Source organism: Natrix helvetica, assembly GCF_964273705.1.
Source record: "Natrix helvetica genome assembly, chromosome: Z".
Classification (NCBI taxonomy): domain Eukaryota; kingdom Metazoa; phylum Chordata; class Lepidosauria; order Squamata; family Natricidae; genus Natrix; species Natrix helvetica.
Window position 1 is genome coordinate 16,560,910 of NC_138554.1, and position 20,321 is coordinate 16,581,230.

Sequence of the window (20,321 nt, forward strand, 5' to 3'; positions counted from 1 at the left end):
TACTGCGAGTTTATTTCATGTTATCTTACATGAATTTGATCCACTAATAGTCAAGACACATTGGCACAAGGTAAAAGCCAATGGAATTCATCAGGCCTGGACTAAGGTTGCTTGTGGCTACATAAGGATTCTAAACTTATGACGTGTTTGACACCTCCTTCCCTCCTCGGGCTCAGCCTTCTCATTTCCTACATCATCCATACTTTCTTCTGTATAAACAATATGTTTGCTGAATATTGTGACACACAGTGGTGGGATTCAGCCATCTTGCAGCTATTCAGGAGAACCGGTTGTTAACTTTCTAAGCCAGTGATGGCGAACCTTTTTTTGCTCGCATGCCATAAGTGGGGGGAGTGCAGGGGGGTCATGTGCAAGAATGCTGCACCCATAATGCAATGCGTAACACCCCCCCAGTGCGCATGTGCGCATTACAGGCGCGACCCCCCATTTTTGCATGCTTTTTTCACCCTCCCCAGGCTCCAGAGGCTTTATAGGAGCATGGGGAGTGCGAAAGCAGCCTCCCCCGCCCCCTGGAAGACCTCCTGAGGCTTCAGGGACCTTCAGGAGGCTTTCCTGAAGCCTCCGAAGCAGTCAAAACGACCCTCCGAGCAAACCGGAAGTCACTTTTGGTTTGCTCGGAGGGTCATTTTAAGCGCTCCAAAGGCTTCAGGGACCGTCAATAGGCTTCCATGAAGCCTTCGGAGCGCTCAAAACAACCCTCCGAGCAAACCAGAAGTCATTTTCGGTTTGCTTGGAGGGTTGTTTTAAGCGCTCCAAAGGCTTCGGGGACCGTCAATAGGCTTCTCTGACACCTTTGGAGCGCTCAAAACGACCCTCAGAGCAAACCGGAAGTCACTTCCATTTTGCTCGGAGGATCGTTTTAAGCGCTCCGAAGGCTTCAGGTACCGTCAATAGGCTTCCCTGACACCTTTGGAGCGCTCAAAACGACCCTCAGAGCAAACTGGAAGTCACTTCCATTTTTCTCGAAGGATCGTTTTAAGCGCTCCGAAGGCTTCAGGGACCGTCAAGAGGCTTCCCTGAAGCCTCTGGGGCAGTCAAAACAACCCTCCGAGCAAACCAGAAGTCATTTTCGGTTTGCTTGGAGGGTTGTTTTAAGCGCTCCAAAGGCTTCGGGGACCGTCAATAGGCTTCTCTGACACCTTTGGAGCACTCAAAACGACCCTCAGAGCAAACCGGAAGGTCACTTCCATTTTTCTCGAAGGATCGTTTTAAGCGCTCCGAAGGCTTCAGGGACTGTCAAGAGGCTTCTCTGACACCTTTGGAGCACTCAAAACGACCCTCAGAGCAAACCGGAAGGTCACTTCCATTTTTCTCGAAGGATCGTTTTAAGCGCTCCGAAGGCTTCAGGGACTGTCAAGAGGCTTCTCTGACACCTTTGGAGCACTCAAAATGACCCTCAGAGCAAACCGGAAGGTCACTTCCATTTTTCTCAAAGGATTGTTTTAAGCGCTCCGAAGTCTTCAGGGACCTTCAAGAGGCTTCCCTGAAGCCTCCAGGGCAGTCAAAACAACCCTCTGAGCAAACAGGAAGTCAGTTCCCGAACTTCCGGTTTGCCCGTAGGGCCGTTTTTTTGCGCTCCGGAGGCTTCAAGGAAGCTCATGAAGCCTCCATATGCCATAGGTTCACCATCACTGTTCTAAGCAGTTCAGAAAACCAGTTTTTGGAAGAAATCTCATTTTGTTTTTTCCCCCTTTACAGGGTTAATCCTGTAGGCAGGAAGGAAACTTTCTGGTGTTGTTTCTAGCCTAATCTTTATTTCCCTGCTTATAGAAACTGCCTCTGTGGTTAACCCTTATTACATTCTAAGAGCTAAGGCGAAGCGCCCATTGACCTGAGTGACATTTAGTTGGCCACACCCACCCATTCACATGACCACTGAGTCTCGCCTACCCAGCTGGACATTAGAGCAGAGAACCAGTTGTTAAATTATTTGAATCCACCACTGGCGACACAAATACTTCTCTTTTTATATCTATTGTGAACAGAAAAGCATGGGGTGTGTTGCATGCACTCAATTCTGTGATGTGACCAGAACGTAGGAGAGATGTGCTGGGGGAATTTGGTGGGGGGGGCACTGTTTTCTCTCAATCCCTGAGCCATTTTTTGAACTCAGTCTTTCTTTGGGGGCAGGGGTTTCTCTCCCACAGAGAGCGTCTTACTATTCTCTTCGGGTTTTTTTTTAGAGTTACTATGGTAACAAACAATCAGAATTATAACTTAGCTAATTAATTTCTTTCCAAAATACCCTGTTGCCCTGAAAATAAGACCTCCCCGGATAATAAGTCCAATCGGGCTTTTGAGCGAGTGTGCTAAAATAAGCCCTCCCCAAAAAATAAGCCCTTCCCCCCAAAATATTGCAACAGATCAGCAGCCATGAGGTGACCAAGCTCACCGCCTCCTGCACCTCAAAAATAATAAGACCTCCCTGAAAATAAGGCCAAGTGTTTATTTCGGGGGTCAAAAGAAAATAAGACCCTGTCTTATTTTCCAGGAAACACGGTATTTTGAGGTAGGAAAGAATAAAAGGAAAACATAATAATATAATATAATACAATGTAATACAATATCCAGTGATAACAGATTTTCTGGAACACTTAATGCAAATTAGCTTCACTGGAATAGAATGAATTTGCATATTCACTAATGAGGAAGGAGCAGGGTAGAAAATAAATTTTACGTTTATTTATTTTACATTTTTACACTGCCCTCTTGGGAAAGCTGGCAAGCATCCCTCCATTCCTCCATTTTAGTGGAATTGTATTTGTTTTTTCCACAGCTGAAATTTCCACAGAAAATTGATTTTCCGGTGTGCTTCCTAATATTAAGTGGAATATCTGGAAATTATAAACCCACCAACCTGGACAATTTTGATTCTTTCCCAGGTGTCCTTCCACTCCTACCTGATCTTCTGCTCACAAGCGGACCTTGTGTCAATGATTATGCTATGCTGGTCAATTTCTGTTCCCCTAACATCATACCCCTCCTCCATCATTAGATTTCTAAGAACAGAAACAGTACCTCTTCTTCTCCTTCCTAATAGCGGGACCCATAATCTTTCAAAAGAGGCCTGTCTTGTCTTGTGGCATCCAAGTTGAATGAAGGATGAGATTCAACGACTGATTTCACCCACCAAAGCTCTTTCCTTGTCCTGGTGACTTCTCTTACCTGGCTTTCCGGATAGCCTTCCCCAGTTCCCAGATGCGTGGCTCCAAAGCTACTCTCAAACGCCCTACAACAGTCACTGGAAGGTTGCCCACAAATTCACATTCTGTGGCAGGGATCCCCAGGGCTCTGGTGAAAGAAGGAAACAACGTAAGGACAAGAAGAGTCTTGTGGGGAAACACAGATTGATCAAGCAAGAAGAGAAATAGCTTATCCATGTGCACCAAGAATCAGCCTTACAACTGCAGTATTTTCCCATTAAAGGTAAAGGTTCTCCTCGTACATATTCTTTTAAATTTTTTATTTTATTTTTTAATCTCTTAAAAATCTCTTACATACAATTACAGGTATACATTCATATAGTTATTTTTTTGATTTATATTTATCACCTTTACACATTTATTTTTCCATATAAAAAGTTAAAGTATACATTTGGGGTTGCTTTGCTTACCATCCCCTACACCAGGGGTGTCCAAACTTGGGAACTTTAAGCTGGCTGGGGAATTCTGGGAGTTGAAGTCCACAAGTCTTAAAGTTCCCAAGTTTGGACACCCCTGCCCTTCACCTATTTTGTATTATCACCACCCTACTTTTCCTTTCTTCTCTCCCTTCCTCCCTTCTCTACTTCCTTCCTCCTCTCCTTCCCTTTCCTTCTTCCCCTTCCTCTCCCCTACGCCTCTCTTCCCTTTCCCCTTCCTACCCTCTCTCCTTCTGTTTCTGTCTCTCCCTGGCTTCTTCTCCTTTCCTCTTTCTTCTTTCCCTCTCTTTTCCTCTCTTTCTTTCCTTTTCTATTATTGTGGTTATCTCTTTTCAACTGGTGTATTCCCGGGATGGTATTCCTGCAAGCCCAGTTATAATTTTACACTTATCCTTTCCCCTGTTCCCCTCTCACATATGTGCTAGTCATTCCCGACTCTAGGGGGCGGTGCTCATCTCCGTTTCAAAGCCGAAGAGCCAGCACTGTCCGAAGACGTCTCTGTGGTCATGTGACTAAATGCTGAAGGCTCACAGAGCGCTGTTACCTTCCACCAAAGGTGGTCCCTATTTTTCTACTAGCATTTTCTACATGCTTTTGAACTTCCAGGTTGGCAGAAGCTGGGACAAGTAATGGGAGCTCACTCCGTTACGCAGCGCTAGGGATTCAAACCGCCAACCTTTCTGATCACAAGCTCAGCATCTTAGCCACTGAGCCACATCTCAATATGTTTTCCAGAGAATGAATGTTGGCTTCTAGTCTCTTGCTGAGGTCATCAGGGACCCCAAGCTAGCGTCCTGTAGATCAGATTCAAAGCCTTGCAAGATGGGGAAACCTCTGCATTGATGGATTTTGCCATAAATATTAATGAACTGGCCAATTCTTCTAGTCTGGTCAACTTATCAAGAGACTTGGGGTTTCTCTACTATGAATTCAGTTGTTCCGTGTGCCTTCTCAAGTCTTCAGTTTCAGCAACACACAGAACCTGGATCCCAAACCAGTCCCAACATATTCGGACCATTTCTTATAAGGTTGAGCCTATCCTTCCTCCTGTTGCACCCCAAACTCCCGGTTTACAAAAAGCATTTCCAACTCACTTGGCCATCACTTTCTGGACATTGTTAGCATATAGTGTAGGGTTCACAGCCTCTTCTGGGCTGGGTTGATAAACTGGGAGAAACTAGAAAGGAAGAGAAAATCAGAATTAAAGTAAACTTTATACTATGCAAAAGCTGGGATCATCAAGACAATGGCATCAACTTTAAGAGAAATTGTAGGCCAATATGAAGACCTGAATACATGAAATTGTAATTTTTTATATGCCAGAAAGGAGAAATTTCCCATCTACTTTTTGAGAGTGGGTCCCCAACACACCATTCAAAGCCAAAGTGTGATCCAAGCTCCAGAAAAAAAATGTACCGTATTTTTCAAAGTATAAAACGCTCTGAAGTATAAGATACATCTAGCTTTTGGGGAGGAAAACAAGATTTTTTTTTGCCTCTGCCTCTCAGCAATTTGCCTCCTGGTAGCAAAAAGCAAACAGCCCGTTTCAGTTTCAGCACAGCCTGATTAGCGCAAGAAAAAAAATCTGCCTTTGTTTCCCAGCAATTTGCTTCCTTGCAGCAAATGACAAACAACCTGTTTCAGTTTCACACAGCCTGATTAGCAAAAGCAGCTGATTGTCAGTTGAATTGGCATCCCAATGATCAGCTGTTTCAGGCTGCAGGGATTGCCATTGACTATCGCCGCCTCTGCATGTCCCATTTTCAGCCTCCACATGCCCCGTTTTTCTGCTCCATGTGCCACATTTTCCACCCGTTCCAGGTGGTGGGGATCAGAATGGATGGAAAATGGGGCACATGGAGGCCAAAAACAGGGCACGCAGAGGCCAAAAATGGGATGCAAAGCCGAAAATGGGTCTTGCAGAGGCAGCAATAGGCAATGGCAATCCCTACAGCCTGAAACAGCTGATGATTGGGAGGCCGATCCAACTGACAATCAGTTGCTTGTACTAATCAGGCTGTGCTGAAGCTGAAACAAGCTGTTTGCTGTTTGCAGCAAGGAGGCAAATTGCTGAGAGGCAGAGGCCAAAGGGTAGGGGTCAGTAGATGGTGGGCTACATTTGGTGTATAAGACTCACCCAAATTTTCACCCTCTTTTAGGGGGGAAAAGTGCATCTTATACTTCGAAAAATATAGTAAGTTCTGCAAATAAAACAGAACTTTGAACCAAGTACAGTTCTGTGAGGCTGAAAAGTGCACCAACGGATCACCCCAGAAGGAATTATCACAATCTCCCCTCTTTCTTCTTACCTCTACTTCTACAGTTGTGCAAGGCTGAGATGCAGTCAACCAGATGACTTTTAACCTGGAACAAGAAATGGAAAACGAATCAGACTTGGTCTTGCTGGCAAGGCAAATACATATAACCAGCCACTTTTATAAAAACCATTATTAGGAACTTACACTCCGGGTCCTCTCCATGCCCAGGTGGTTGAATCCTGTTTTAAAAAAAAGAGAGAAAGATTTGGTTTTATCTAACAAAGTAGCATGGTCCATAAGGGGCCACCATAATATTATGAGTCCACAATGGTCCATAATAGCAATAGCACTTAAACTTATATACCGCTTCATAGTGCTTTACAGCCTTCTCTAAGCAGTTTACAGAGTCGGCCTATTGCCCCCAACAATCTGGGTCCTCATTTTACCCACCTCGGAAGGATGGAAGGCTGAGTCAACCTTGAGCCTGGTGAGATTCGATCTGCCAAACTGCTGGCAGCCGGTGATCAGCAGAAGCAGCCTGCAGTACAGCACTCTAACCACTGCACCATCGCGGCTCATAATAGAGGTCCATATAATCCCTAAGAAGGCTCCACACCTATTTGCATTACTCAGGTGGCTCCAAGGGCTCTTCAGCTGCTTCTCCATTGCCATTTTATAAACATTAATAAGTTAGACACTGTGTTCCCACCCGGCTCCCCAAACACAACAAACCCTCTGAAGTTATCTCAAAGATTCCTTTAATTAGGAGTGCCAGCAACCTCAGCAAAACATTTCTCTCTCACTGCAGGCTAATAAGTCCGTCCGGCTGGAAGATGAAGTAGTTGTCTTCCATGTCTATTCATCTCTGTCCCCTTCCTTTTATCCCCAGAGCTATGGTGGGGCTTTGCTAGGAGCAGTGGCTCTTCCTTCCCCAGGACCGGCCCACGGATTTCCACTGCTCTCCTCCCCTCTGCCTTTTGCGCATCCGTGCATCAGACACTGGATCCAGCTGTCTCTCTTCTTCCTGGGGGCTGTTAATTCTCCATCTGAGGGTTGATGGACAGCCCAGGCGCTGCCTCTATCTCTGCCAGCTCCATTCCCTCTTCCCTCTCGGAGTTCCAAGGTTGCCTCGATACTGGCCCATACTTCCATGACTGCTCCTCCTCTGATTGTGGCCAACAGGCCACACAATACACTGATGTAACTTAGCATCTATGGAGATTCTCAGTCATCCAGGTCATGGTTGTCCTAAAGGTGCTTTTTCATGAGGCAACTGGACTTTCTGGTCTTCGAAGAAAAAGTTGCCTCTTGAAAAAGCACCCTTTGGGACAATCTAGGTTCACATTTACTTAGACAAGCCAGCTTCAAAAAAGTAGACCTAGTAACACTCTGCCAGCTCTTTCTGACATCAGGTACAGATAGTCCTCAGCTTAAAACCATTCATTTAGCGACAGTTCAAAAGTTATGACAGCATCAACAAAAGTAATTTACAATTGATATCCGTACATATGACCATTGCAGAGTCCCCATGGTTATGGGATCGAAATTCAAGGGCTTGGCAACTGGCAGGTATTTATGACAGTTTCTGCAAGGTCATGTGATTGTCATATGCAACATTTGCTGATGGCTTCCAACAGACAAAGCCCCTTTGGAGGTGAGAGCCAAATCGCTTGTGTGTTTTCCCCAAATAAGAATGGAACTTATATTAATTTTTGCTCCAGAAGATGCCTTAGGGCTTATTTTGGGGTTAGGCTTTATTTTCAGGGAAATACGCCATTAAATGTGTCCCATCTGGCTGACAATCTTAACTGTGGCTTATTTTTGGGGTAGCGCTTATATTACGAGCATCCTGAAAAATCATGCTAAGGTTTATTTTCCATTTGGGTCTTATTTTGAGGGAAACAGGGTACAATTGCAATGTCCCAAAGGTGCTTTTTTTTTCAAGAGGCAACTGGACTTTCTTGTGTGTGTTTTTTTTTTAAAAGATGTTTTGCTTCTCATCCAAGAAGCTTCTTCAGCTCTGACTGGATGGTGGGGAATGGAAGGATTTATATATCTTGCAGCCAGCTGGTTATTTGCATTGTTTTAGAGCAGGGGTGTCCAAACTTGGGAACTCCCAGAATTCCCCAGCCAGCATGGCTGGCTGGGCAATTCTGGGAGTTGAAGTCCACAAGTCTTAAAGTTCCCAAGTTTGGACACCCCTGTTTTAGAGGCTCTATCTCCAGTGGCTGTTTAAGGACAAAAACACTGTGATTACAGCAGAGGTGACCAGATTCTGTGCAGAAGCATTGGGGATTCGTCAGAAACATGTGATTAATCCAACATAGCTATTTTACCAAACTAATGTAGCAAACCCTTTTGCATTTTAGTATTTAATGACTGTGGGCCTCAACACTTTAAAGGATTGATATTATAGCATAGTTAAGCCATGTATGCAACTGATTGGATGCCAAATTGTGTTTTTAATATAGATTTTATCTGTTATTTATTCCTTTATTCCAGAATTTTTAACTGGATGTTCCTTGAGTATTTTTATTTGTTACGGTCTCTGGTCTTTGACTGTAATAAACTTGGTGTGGTTTGATTAGAGCAGGGGTGTTCAAACTTGGGAACTTTAAGACTTGTGGACTTCAGGGGCAGGCTGTTGGGGACAACCATGACCTGGATGGCAGAGAATCTCCACAGGCAACAACAGCAGTGGTTCACTTAGTAACTTGTAACTTGGGCACAACTCATTTAACAACCATCTTGCTTAGCAACAAAAATTCTGATCCTAACTGCAGCTGTAAGTTGAGAACTACCTGCAATTATTACATTGCTAAGACTCTTTCCTAAAGTTCGTGGAAACTCACCACAGAGTTGGGGTAGCGAATGAGGACTGGCTGAATGGGAACACCAGATATGAAGGCACCTGAGAATATAAAGCACACACGTTCAAGATTTACTCATCTGTCCTGAGTGCTGAAAGGGGGACACGGTGGCTCAGTGATTAAGAGGCTGGGCTTATTGGTTGGAAAGAGGGTCTTATTTTCTTTTGACATCCAAAATAAGCGCTTGTCCTTATTTTCGGGGAAGTCTTATTATTTCTGAGGTGCAGGAAGCGGCGAGCATGGTCACCTCCTGGCTGCTGCTGTGTTGCAATATTTTCAGGGAGGGCTTATTTTCAGGGGAGGGCTTATTTTAGTACATGCACTTAAAAGCCCAATTGGGCTCATTATCCGGGGAGGCCTTATTTTCAGGGAACTAGGGTAGTAGAGTAAAATAGGCAGGGATTTACCTTTTTTTCCTCCGAGTGCTGAAGATGAATCTAAGGTACGTATATTTTAAAGTTGAAGGGTGAGGATACTCACACAAGTTTTCACCCAAATCAAAACTTAGAAAGTTTTTTTTTTTTTAGTTTTCAAAAGAGATTAGACTTAATCGAATTGGTGACCTTGTCAGCTTTTCAAAACAGGCAATGAAATTGAGGCCTAATTGATAGCCTCTTGTGTCAATCATAAAGAGTTGTCTTTTTTGATCGGTTAGTTTAAGGCAGGGCAATCTCCAATGCTAGTTCATTGGATTGGTAAACCAATCCATTGTTTTACTCCTGTTGAACAGGCTTACTCATGTCTTACCTGGTTTAAACTTCAGTAAGGCTTTTTTGTTGGAGCAGGTCCCCTCCGGATAGAAAAGCACCTGGAGAAAGAGGTCACACAAATCAAGAGAGGATCTCCAAACCTTTAACCCTCCCAAATTATCAAGAGCAGTTATCAATACCAATAGCTCTTAGACTTACATATGGTTTCATAGTGCTTTTATAGCCCCCTATAAGCGGTTTACATTGTCAGCATACTGCCCCCAAACAATCTGGATCCTCATTTTACTGACCTTGGAAGGATGGAAGGCTGAGTCAACCATGAGCTGGTCAGGATCAAACTCCCAGCAGTGGGCAGATTTAGCAATAGCAATGGCACTTAGACTTCTATAACACTTCATAGTGCTTTTACAGCCCTCTCTAAGCGGTTTACAGATTCAGCCTCTTGCCCCCAAGAATCTGGGACCTCATTTTACCCACCTCGGAAGGATGGAAGGCTGAGTCAACCTTGAGTCAGTGAGATTTGGTCTGCCAAACTGCAGCTTGCAGTCAGCTGAAGTAGCCTGCAGTACTGTACTCTAACCACTGCGCCGTCTCGGCTATTAACAAAGCTAACTAAATGGACCAGGCCCTCCATGTTTTACCTGCGGCCATTTCCCCTGGGATGTTGCTCGTTTCTTCACTTCTTCCACCACCTTCTTGCGAGAAGCTGGATCATGGCGAGAAACCAGGATGGCCTGATTGAATCTCAGCAGAGCTGGAGGGGATGAGCACAGGGGAAAGAAGGGGTAAGTAGTTGCAAAGCTTTTCTGAGTCACTGCCAGACAGCTGGCCTGAGAAATATTTTCCCAAGGATGCGAACTTATAGCAGTTTATTTAGTGATTCTTCAAAGTTACAATGGCACTGAAAAAAGTGACTTATGACTGTTTTTCACACTTATGACTGTTGAAGCATCCCAGTAATCACATGATCAAAATTCAGATGCTTGGCAAACTGACTCATACAGGTAGACATTGACTTACAACAATTCATTTAGTGACTCGCTGAAGTCATAACAGCACTGAGAAAATGACTGTTTTCCACACTTACGACCACTTTAGCATTCCCCACAGTCACGTGATCACACTTGGCACCTGGCCTGGATTTATGACGGTTGTAGTATCCCAGGATCATGTGTATCACCTTTTGCGATTCAGTTATTCTTTTGTATTTTCTGTTATTCGACAGGTAGTCCTCAACTTACAACAGCTTGTTTAGTGACCACTTACAACGGCACTGAAAAAAAGTGATTTATGACCATTTTTCACACTTACGACCTTTGCAGCATCCCCATGGTCATGTGATCAAAATTCTGATGCTTAGCAACTGACTCATATTTATGACCATCGTAGCGTCCTAGGGTCATGTGATCCCCTTTTGAGACCTTCGGACAAGCCAAGTCAGTAGGAGAGCAAGATTCGCTTAGCAACCATGTTACTAACTTAACAACTACACAGATTCACTTAACAGCTGTGGCGAGCAATGTCGTAAAATGGGGCAAAATTCACTTAATGGTGGAAATTTTGGGCTCAAATGTGGACGTAAGCCGAGGACTACTGTACGGCACTTGCTTCATGGAATCCATAGCTGTCAAGGGAACGAATCTATATATATAAAAGCCAAGTAGCACTCACTCATCATGAAATCTCCAGAACCGTAAAGCCTAAAAACTTGCAGTTTGGCATGTATGTTCTTCTTGGCTTGTGTTAGCTAAGGGAGGGTTTTTCGAAATGACCATCATATCATTAGTGTTTCTTATACAGTAATTAACACGTTCTGATGCTAAGGAGTTCTGCTCCCCCTCCCCACCTAAAAAGAACTCTTTTCCAACTGCCAGTTGCCTCACATTCCGTTACCTCAGTTCAAACTGGCCGGCATTCCACTCCTTCACTCAGGAGCAGTCTGGGACTTCGTACAGTACTAAATGTCGGTATCTCACCAAAATGTCTATGTCCTCCATCTATGGAACTGCTTCCGGACTCATGGCAACGGGGCCGATATTCCCTTATGTGTTGACCACCATTGAGCCAATGGTTTGAACTGGATTTCTCCTGCATTGCCCAATCACATAGTTTCGTCATGAAGCACAGGTATCCAGCTAGTGCTTTATAAGTTCATAAACTCCTGCTGAATCAGTCCAAAGATTCATCTCATTTTAGCCAATGAGCATGTTAAAATGAGTACAAGGCAGTGACAGTCTTAGAGCAAGCAAATCAGGGTGTCCAAAAGCATGACAGCATTTGCTACCATTTAATAATGGCAAAGATATGCAGATATGCCAACCCTTTGCTGCCATCCAATGATCAGTTGGATGTTAGCATTCCCCAACAGGCCAGTAAAAATCTAAGTCCACAAGTGTTATTCTTTTAAGCATTTGAGGGTAAAATTAAGCTTCACACCCAAGAGTAGGAAGGTTCTGTTGCAAGGAGTGAGAAGGAACTGCTTATTTTAGGAGAATAATTTAATTTAATTGACACAAATTCTGAAGAGTTCCTTCCTTCTTCCTCCCCCTTGAGCATTGATGGTGTTACCTAGTTTGGATAATGAAATGTCTACAAGAAAACAACCAAACTCAGAGAGCACCAAGGAGCCCTCAGTGTGGTGGCTCGCCAGTGACCAGTGGAGCTGGCAGCAGATTCGGCCAGTGAGGAGGTTGGGGAGGAACATGGGCCAGTCCTGGAGTCTGGGGAAGGCTCTGATGAGGGCTCTGTGTCGGAGGTAGAGAGGGGGCCAGAGACGTATGCCAGTTATCAGCTGCCTTAGAGTCAGACATCAATGAGGCAGAGGAACAGCTGGAGCCTGTTCCCATAGTCTTGCAAGATGCACCAGCTGCAGAGGTGCAATGCATAGAAAACTTCCAAAGGTCAGATCTACCACCTACGTGGGGCTCCTTGCCCTACTCACCCTCATCCCCAGTGATATTAATCAGCCTTACCCCCAATGACCGGCACATGGAGATTCTCCGTGCGCGACACCACCTTGGGAAGATCGCAGGGCAGCAAAATAATGGGGTCGAAGAAGGTGGAGTGAGGAGCAGCCACCAGGATGGGTGCTTCGAGTCGGGATGCCCTCTGACCTCGCACCCGGATACGCATGAACCCAAGCAAGAAAAACATCAGGCGACTCAGCCAGTAGACCGAACCATGAGAAACTGTGCTGAAAAGGGATGAGGGAGAAGAAGGGCAAAAAAGGAGGAGGTATTAAGAGGGCTGCAGGCAAAGAGTCCAAAGGAGAGCTGAGACCAGGGGTGAAATGCTACCGGTTTGGATCGGCTTGCCCAAACTGGTAGTAAAAAAATGCTACTGGTTAGGGCGAACCGGTATTTCCAACAGCTGTGACGTGCAATTTATATTTGCTAGAGTGGTTGGATTTCCTGCTTTCTAGCTAATCAAATTCATGTGGCACAGCGGGTTCCTCCCCTCTTGCTGTTCTACTTACCTTTGCAGGCACGCTCAGAAGCAGGCTCCGCCCACCCACCCACCCGGATGTCAACACATCCCGTTTTTGACGCTCTGCGCATGCACGGAAGGTCCTGCACATGCACAGAGGTGACGCGTGTGAGCGAAGCATGCACCTGCACGCACATTTGCGAACTGGCAGTGAAGGTAAGTTGATTTCATCCCTGGCCGTCCCATTACTTACTTTCTCCATCCGGAGCAAGGTTCTTGCAAGGTTTCCTCAGGCAGTCCCACCACTTGGAGCAAGGCGAAGGGCCAGATAAGGAAGAGGACCACAAAAGCCAATGCGACACGGATTGGGGCCAGAATAACCCCCAGCACATAGAACTGCAAGGGAAACAAATTCATTGGGAGGGGTGTGGTAAGGATGCACCCTGGATCCATCCGCTCATTTCCTTTTGCTTTCATTTCTGTTGGTTACATTTTCTAATTTGACTTAGGGAAACTCTAAATCAGGGGGTCCCCAACTTATGGGCCCCAGCCCACTACCGGGCTGTGGCCTCTTCGCCACTGGGCCACGTGAATGACTGGCCAGTGCATGCACGAATTCCCCCCCTCATGCTAGTGTCACAGCGAGCGTCGAGTGAGTGCATGCACTCGTGGCCACATTTGCGTTGCGCCCTCACTCGCGGCCCCGTTCATATGTGTGCATGCATGCGTAAAGGCTTCTGTCCCATCCCGTTGTCCCCCCCCCTCGGGTTGGGGTACTCTGTTCTAAATTATGATTATATACCTGGGTGGTTTGCAAAAGATACAGAATACAGAATAACAAGAGCTGGAAGGGACCTTATACCACAGGTGTCAAACTCAATCACACGACACATTGCAATGTTTTTTGCCTTTGCAGAGCCAAGGTGGGTGTGGCCTGCACATGATGCACCCAGCCCCCGCAGGCTGCCCGTTTGACAGGCTTGCCCTACCCAATTTCAGATAAATGGTTGTCCAATCTCTTCTTTAAAACTTCCAGTATTGGAGCATTAACAGCTTCTGGATGCAATTTGTTCCACTAATTAAATGTTCTAACTGTTGGAAATTTCTCCTTAGTTCTAGGTTGCTTCTCTCCTTGATTAGTTCCCACCCATTGCTTCTTATCCGGCCCTCAGGTGCCTTGGAGAATAGCTTGGCTCCCTCTTTTTTGCAGCAAGTCCTTCTTTTCATTAAACTAGGCATACCCAATTCCTGCAAACATGCTTCATATGTTTTAGCCCCCAGTCCCCTAATCATTTAAGAGTGCAATCCCCTTGCCACCAAACACACATTATTGTACAAAACAATCCCTCTTTTCTGTGGCAACCCTTGAGATATCGGAACACTGCTATCCTAGCCCTTCTTTTCATTAAACTAGACATGCCCGGTTCCTGCAACTGTTCTTCATATGTTTTAGCTAGGAGACAGTGAATTCTAGTCCTGCCTTAGGCATGAAAGCTGGCTGGGTGACTCTGGAACAGTCACTCTCTCTTAGCTTCACAATCTACCACACAGGGTTGTTGTTGTTGTTATGAGGAAAATAAGAGGAGGGAGGAATATTACTTCGCCACCTTGAGTTACATATAAAGTAATAACAGTGAGCTAAAACTCTAATAAATAAATAAATCTTATTATCTCTTCTTAGCCCATTGCTTTAAGGGAACATCCGTTTGTACAATCATTTGCATAAGATGGGAAGACAGATTAACTCAGTTCCTCTGTGTTCCACACTGCTGCTGCTGCTTCCTTACTGCCACTTGCGAAGGCAACAATAACACGTTTTTTTTTTCTGCATTGTAACTTTGGCAACTTTGGAAATGTCACTTTCTTCTGAAGGCTGAGATGTTCTCCTAGCCAAGATAACCCCAGGGAGCCAACAGCATCTTCATTTTATCTTGCTATTGATCACAATAGCAACAGCACTTTGACTTACTCTATTTTTCGGACTATAAGACACACCGGAGTACAAGACGCACCATGATTTTGAAGAAGTAATTTTTTTAAAAAAAGTTTTTGCATTCTGCAGGCCTCCCAAACTCTCTGCATGCCTCATTTTTTTGCAAAAAAAAAAGGGGGGGGGCATGCAGAGGCTTTGGGAGGCTTGTAGAGTGCTCCTGAGGGCTAGGGAGGCAAAAGCGAGGAAAAATGGCCTGGTTTTTTGCTCATTTTTGCCCTCCTCAGCCCCCAGGAGCACTTTGCAGGTCTCCCAAACCCTCTGCAAAGGGTTTGCAAAGGGGGCAGGATTTCAGTAGGCCAAAAATGCTGTATTCAGTGTATAAGATGCACCCAGATTTTCACCCTCTTTTTTGGGGAGGAAGGTGCGTCATACTTCGAAAAATACAGTATACACCGTTTCACAGTGCTTCACAACCCTCTCTAAGCAGTTTACAGAGTCAGCCTATTGTCCCCAACAATCTGGGTCCTCATTTTACCCACCTCAAAAGGATGGAAGGCTGAGTCAACCTTGAGCCTGGTGAGATTCGAACTGCCAAACTGCGGGCAGCTGGTCATCAGCAGAAGTAGCCTGTAGTACTGCACTGTGCCACCACGGCTTGGGGAGCAAGTCCTGTCCTGTGCAGCCTGACGTCATCACACCGATGACACAAACTGTCTCATTATGCAATTTGCGCAAGTCACACTGTGACTTGTGATGGACACTTTGGGCGATAATCCCCTCTAGGAACAGGACAATAGCTCGAGAATGGGAGTTCAGCTGAGGGAGGATAGCACAAACTGGGAAGTTCTGGAATTCTTTTCATTTTTGTGGGTCCGACGGGGGGAAATTCCCTCCTCTACACACTTGGCTGTGAAAACCAGTTTAAGCTGCTATCGTTGTTTTCATGCCTTTAATGCTTCCACATGATTTAAAAAAAAAAACACCTGGGGTTTAGCCTTTGATGTTGATTCTTGTTGTTTAAAATGTTGGACAGGCACTGGAGAAAATCCAATATCTAGGTCAAGTTCCTGGTGCCCAACCTACCTCAAAGGATTGTTATGGGAGGTGGGGAAAGGAGAAGAGGGTGATGGGAAAGATCTCTTGAGCTGCTGTGCAAAACCTGATATCCTCCAATAAACATATAAACGCCATTCAAGAAACAACCGCATTTTTGGACTATAAGACGCACAGGAGTATAAGACACACCAGAATTATAAAGAGGTAAATTTTAAAAAAAGTTTTGCATTCTACATGCCTCCCAAAATCATCTGCACACCTCGGTTTTTGCAAAAAAAAAAAAAAGGGGGGGGCATGCAGAGCTTTGGGAGGCTTGCAGAGTGCTCCGGGGGGGGGGGCAAAACCAAGCGAAAAACGAGCTGTTTTTTAGAAAAATTGGCCTTTTTTTGCAAAAAAGGGAGGGGCATGCATAGGCTTTGGGAGGTTTGTAGAATGCTCCTGGCCCATTTTTTGCCCTCCCTAGCCCTTAGGAGCATTTTGCAAGCCTCCCAAACCCTCTGCACGTCCATTTTTGCAAAGGGGGCGGGGTTTCAATAGGCCAAAAATGCTGTATTCAGTGTATAAGACACACCCAGATTTTCACCCTCTTTTTTGAGGGAAAAAGGTGCATCTTTTACTCTGAAAAATACGGTAATCAAGGAGAGAAGCAATCTAGAGCTACGGTAAGAAGAAATCTCTTGATATTGAGAATAATTAATCAGTGGAACAACTTGCCTCCAGAAGTTGCAAATGGTCCAACACTGGAAGTTTTAAAGAAGAAATAAGACAACCATCTGTCTGAAATGGTATAGATCAGCAATTCTCAACCTATGGGTCGGGACCCCTTTGGGGGTCGAATGATCCTTTCACAGGGGTCGCCTAAGACCATTGGAAAACACATATTTTCGATGGTCTTAGGAACCGAGACACCAATTTTATGGTTGGGGGTCACCACAACATGAGGAACTGTATTAAAGGGTCACGGCATTGGGAAGGTTGAGAGAGTTTCCTGCCTAAGCAAGGGGTTGGGCTAGAAGACCGCCAAGGTCCCTTCCAATTCAATTCAATTCTAAAATGGTAGAGGTAGTCCTCAAATATACAATCACAATTCAGCCTTAAAATTTCTGTTGCTAAGTGAGACATATCTTAAGTGAGTGTTGCTCCATTTTACAACCTTTCTTGCCGCAGTTGTTAAGTGAATCGCTGCTCTTGTTAAATTAGTAACACGGTTGTTAAGTGAATCTGGATTCCCCATTGTTGCTCGTCAGAAGGTCACAACGGCGGTGTTTTCACTTAACAACCAAGGCAAGAAAGCTCATAAATGGGGCCAATTCCCTCAACAAAGGTCTCGCTTAACAACAGAAATGTTGGACTCAATTGTGGTCGTACAATTGAGGGCTACCTTTATCTGTTTCACTGCTTAAGTCCGCATGACAACATGTCAGGCTAATTTGGGCTTGTAGCAAGGGCAAATCTTGGTGTGTGTTTTTTTTAACTTCCCTAGAAGTTAAGAGATGCCACGCCAATGAGAGAGAAGTCAGCAATTTTGTCTCTTGCTTTATTGCATTCCTGTCTACCCGAGAAGTAATTCCCAGTTGTAACACCTCTTCTGGGGCTCCTTGGCATAAATACTATGTCGCAGAGTGCCTTCAGCATTGAGGCCAGTAATGGTTCCTTTGGGAAACAGCCAGACTGAATAAGTCGGCTGTGTGCTTTTTTGCAAGAGAACGTAGAACTCAGAATAACTTTATTGTCACTTTGATATGTACTTGGCCTGCATTAAAATGAAATTTTGTTTCATACAGCTCTCAAAGGGTCGCCACTTCCAACATTTACTACATAAACATGAGAAAATAAATAAATAAATGCCGTATTTTTTGGAGTATAAGACGCACTCCCCCCCAAAAGAAAGTGAAAATTTTGGGTGTGTCTTATACACTGAAGCGAGGCAAGGAGGAGAGAATGGTCTGTGGTAATCCCTACATCCTGGAACAGCTGATTGGGGGTATTCCTGGAGGCCGATCCACCTGCCAATCAGCTGCTCATGCTGAATCAGGCTGCAATAATGTGCTGAAGCTGACTTGGCTGTTCGCTATTTGTTGCAAGGAGGTGTCAGAGTTTGCAGCAGCAATCACATTCAGAAAGCACACACAAGTAACTGATTCAGCAGGATTCAACAACTTCTATTTATATATAATATAACACATTAAGTAAATATACAATACCAAAAGTAGGTTTTCCAATGTGGTAGTTCAGCAGAGAAGTTTCACTTTCAGTTTTAGTTTCAGATATCAGCACGGCATGCAGCTTTAGTACAGAACAAGCCACGCCCAGGCTCCTTGCTGTCCTTCCTTGTTGCTCACACAGCAAATACTGTTTGTTTCCAAACAGCCCTTAACTCTCTCACACACTGACAGGACACTAGCCAGATGAATACCATGGATGCTGGTAGGTAGAGGCAGACTTTTTTATTTCTTATTTTCCTCCCCGAAAATTAAGGTGCGTCTTATACTCCGGATCGTCTTATACTCCGAAAAATATGGTAAATACAAAATTATGCATATACCCACAGGTATTCGATGGCCCAGAAAAACAATACAGTCTAGTTCGGATGTATACATATCCATAGCGAAAAAAATAAATCTTGCAAATTTACCAGACAGATGGCCAAGTGAACAAAGCTGTTACAGAATCTGGAAGTCCCTTTTTATCTGGATATCACTTCCGGATTATGTGCTTGTGATGGGAGGTGGGGGGAGAGGAACTTTGACTAGTTTCATTTATCAGAAAGATTTGCTGTTACAGGAAGGGTTACAGGAAAAGCAAAATGTTGAGGTTGAAGTGTTTTTATCTTGTACTGTGCTAAAAAGAGATGGAAGTCAATGCCCTTTTTCTTTCTTTTTCTCTTTCCCCTTGTATCTCAGACCCCCTTTTCCCCACTCCCCTTCCTTCTCTTAATTTCCTATTTCTTCTTCTCTTCTTTTTATTTTATATGATAAAATGAAAACTTAATAAGAAAAGAATCTGGTAGTCCTGCTAGAAATACTTCAAAACCTCCTCCCAGAGGGGAGTAACAGAAACAAACCCTAAAATGGGTACACGGGGTCTCTAACAATGCTTTGAGCTCTAAGCTCGCAGTGCTTATAAGCAGTATCCTGAATAACAGGAAGCGATCTTCCTATAATGTTCTTGGCTGTCCTTATTACTCTCTGTAGGGACTTTCTATCTGAGGCACTGCTGCCACCAAACCAAACAGGGATGCTATTTGTTAAAATGCTCTCAATCGTGCTTCTGTAAAAAAATGGCCAGGAGAAAGATGTGCTCTCCTCATTGAATGCAGGAAATGCAGGTGCTGGTTTGCACACTTCGCTAAGGATGACATGTGTAGAGACCAGTTCAGGGCAAGGAGGATGGCCTTCATCCATAGAGTGGAAGCCAAAAGAGGTTAGGACTCCAGATAAGACTCATTGGAAGGGCACCTATTAGGACACGCTGCCCGGAAGAAATATCTGGTGTATTAGGATTCACATCTTAATACAGAAGATTTTTTAAAGTGGATATGAAGAGCAAACCGAAGACTTCTTTTAGGTCTAATGGACAAAGAAGTTGGAAAAAAACCTGGAACTTTGATGTTATATACGTTGATGTAGAAAGATTTCTTTATGCACAAAAATGGGAGGACAATGTGATTTTCACAATGGACGAATGGCTGCAAAAGCTGATGGAGTTAGCCGAGAGGGCTAAATGGACTGCTTTGATTAAAGAGAACACAATTAATTTTGTTTCTACTTGGAAACCACTTTTGGACTTTGTGCTTGAGATGGAAAAAATATCAAACTTTGCTTTTTGGTTTGGCTGATTAGATGACCCAAGGTTTGTTGTTATAGAAATGGCTAGTACAGTGATGGCAAACCTTTGTGGCACCGAGTGCCCAAACTGGAACATGCATGCCAGAGCGCAAGAAACCCAAAGACCAGTTGGCTGGTGCGCATGCACGCAACGGCCAGCTAGTCTTCGCATGCGCCAGAGCACCAGAAATCAGCCAGCTAGTCTTCGGGTTTCCCGTGCATGCAAAGACCACCTGGCCAGTGTCCATGCGTGCACCAGAAACCAGAAGAGTAGCTGGCGCTGGTGCATGTGCCCACAGAGAGGGCGCTGAGTGCCACCTCTGGCACGTGTGCCATAGGTTCTCCATCATGGGACTGGTTTATATTATTATACAAAAATTAAAAATGGATTTATTACCTTATTCTACTGCACCAAAAGAAGTCGGAAGTCAATGCCTTTTCTACCCTACATGTTTCTCTCTTCCCCTTTCCTCACTTACTCTACCCTTATTTTTCTTTCTCTTTGTACCTCTGTACTTTATACTTCGATAATTTTAAAAAAAAATTGCAGTAATAGTAAAACTAGAACCCAAAGAGGCAG

The 20,321-nt window shown here is 44.5% G+C and overlaps 1 protein-coding gene across 4 annotated transcripts in view; it reads right to left on the reverse strand.

Annotated features, from left to right (window-relative positions):
* The window catches only part of LPCAT4 (lysophosphatidylcholine acyltransferase 4), a 70,869-nt gene that overhangs the window by 22,595 nt on the left and 27,953 nt on the right, over positions 1 to 20,321 (reverse strand). For 3 of the 4 annotated variants that reach the window (XM_081971749.1, XM_081971746.1, XM_081971748.1), the window contains exons 2-10: positions 13,179 to 13,321; positions 12,472 to 12,692; positions 10,141 to 10,253; positions 9,537 to 9,597; positions 8,772 to 8,830; positions 6,124 to 6,158; positions 5,971 to 6,025; positions 4,756 to 4,838; positions 3,187 to 3,312 (exon numbers count right to left, since the gene is read on the reverse strand). In XM_081971749.1, the coding sequence (XP_081827875.1) occupies positions 3,187 to 3,312; positions 4,756 to 4,838; positions 5,971 to 6,025; positions 6,124 to 6,158; positions 8,772 to 8,830; positions 9,537 to 9,597; positions 10,141 to 10,253; positions 12,472 to 12,692; positions 13,179 to 13,321 (896 nt within the window). The remainder of the gene's footprint in view (positions 1 to 3,186; positions 3,313 to 4,755; positions 4,839 to 5,970; positions 6,026 to 6,123; positions 6,159 to 8,771; positions 8,831 to 9,536; positions 9,598 to 10,140; positions 10,254 to 12,471; positions 12,693 to 13,178; positions 13,322 to 20,321) is intronic. The other variant, XM_081971747.1, reaches the window with a different exon arrangement.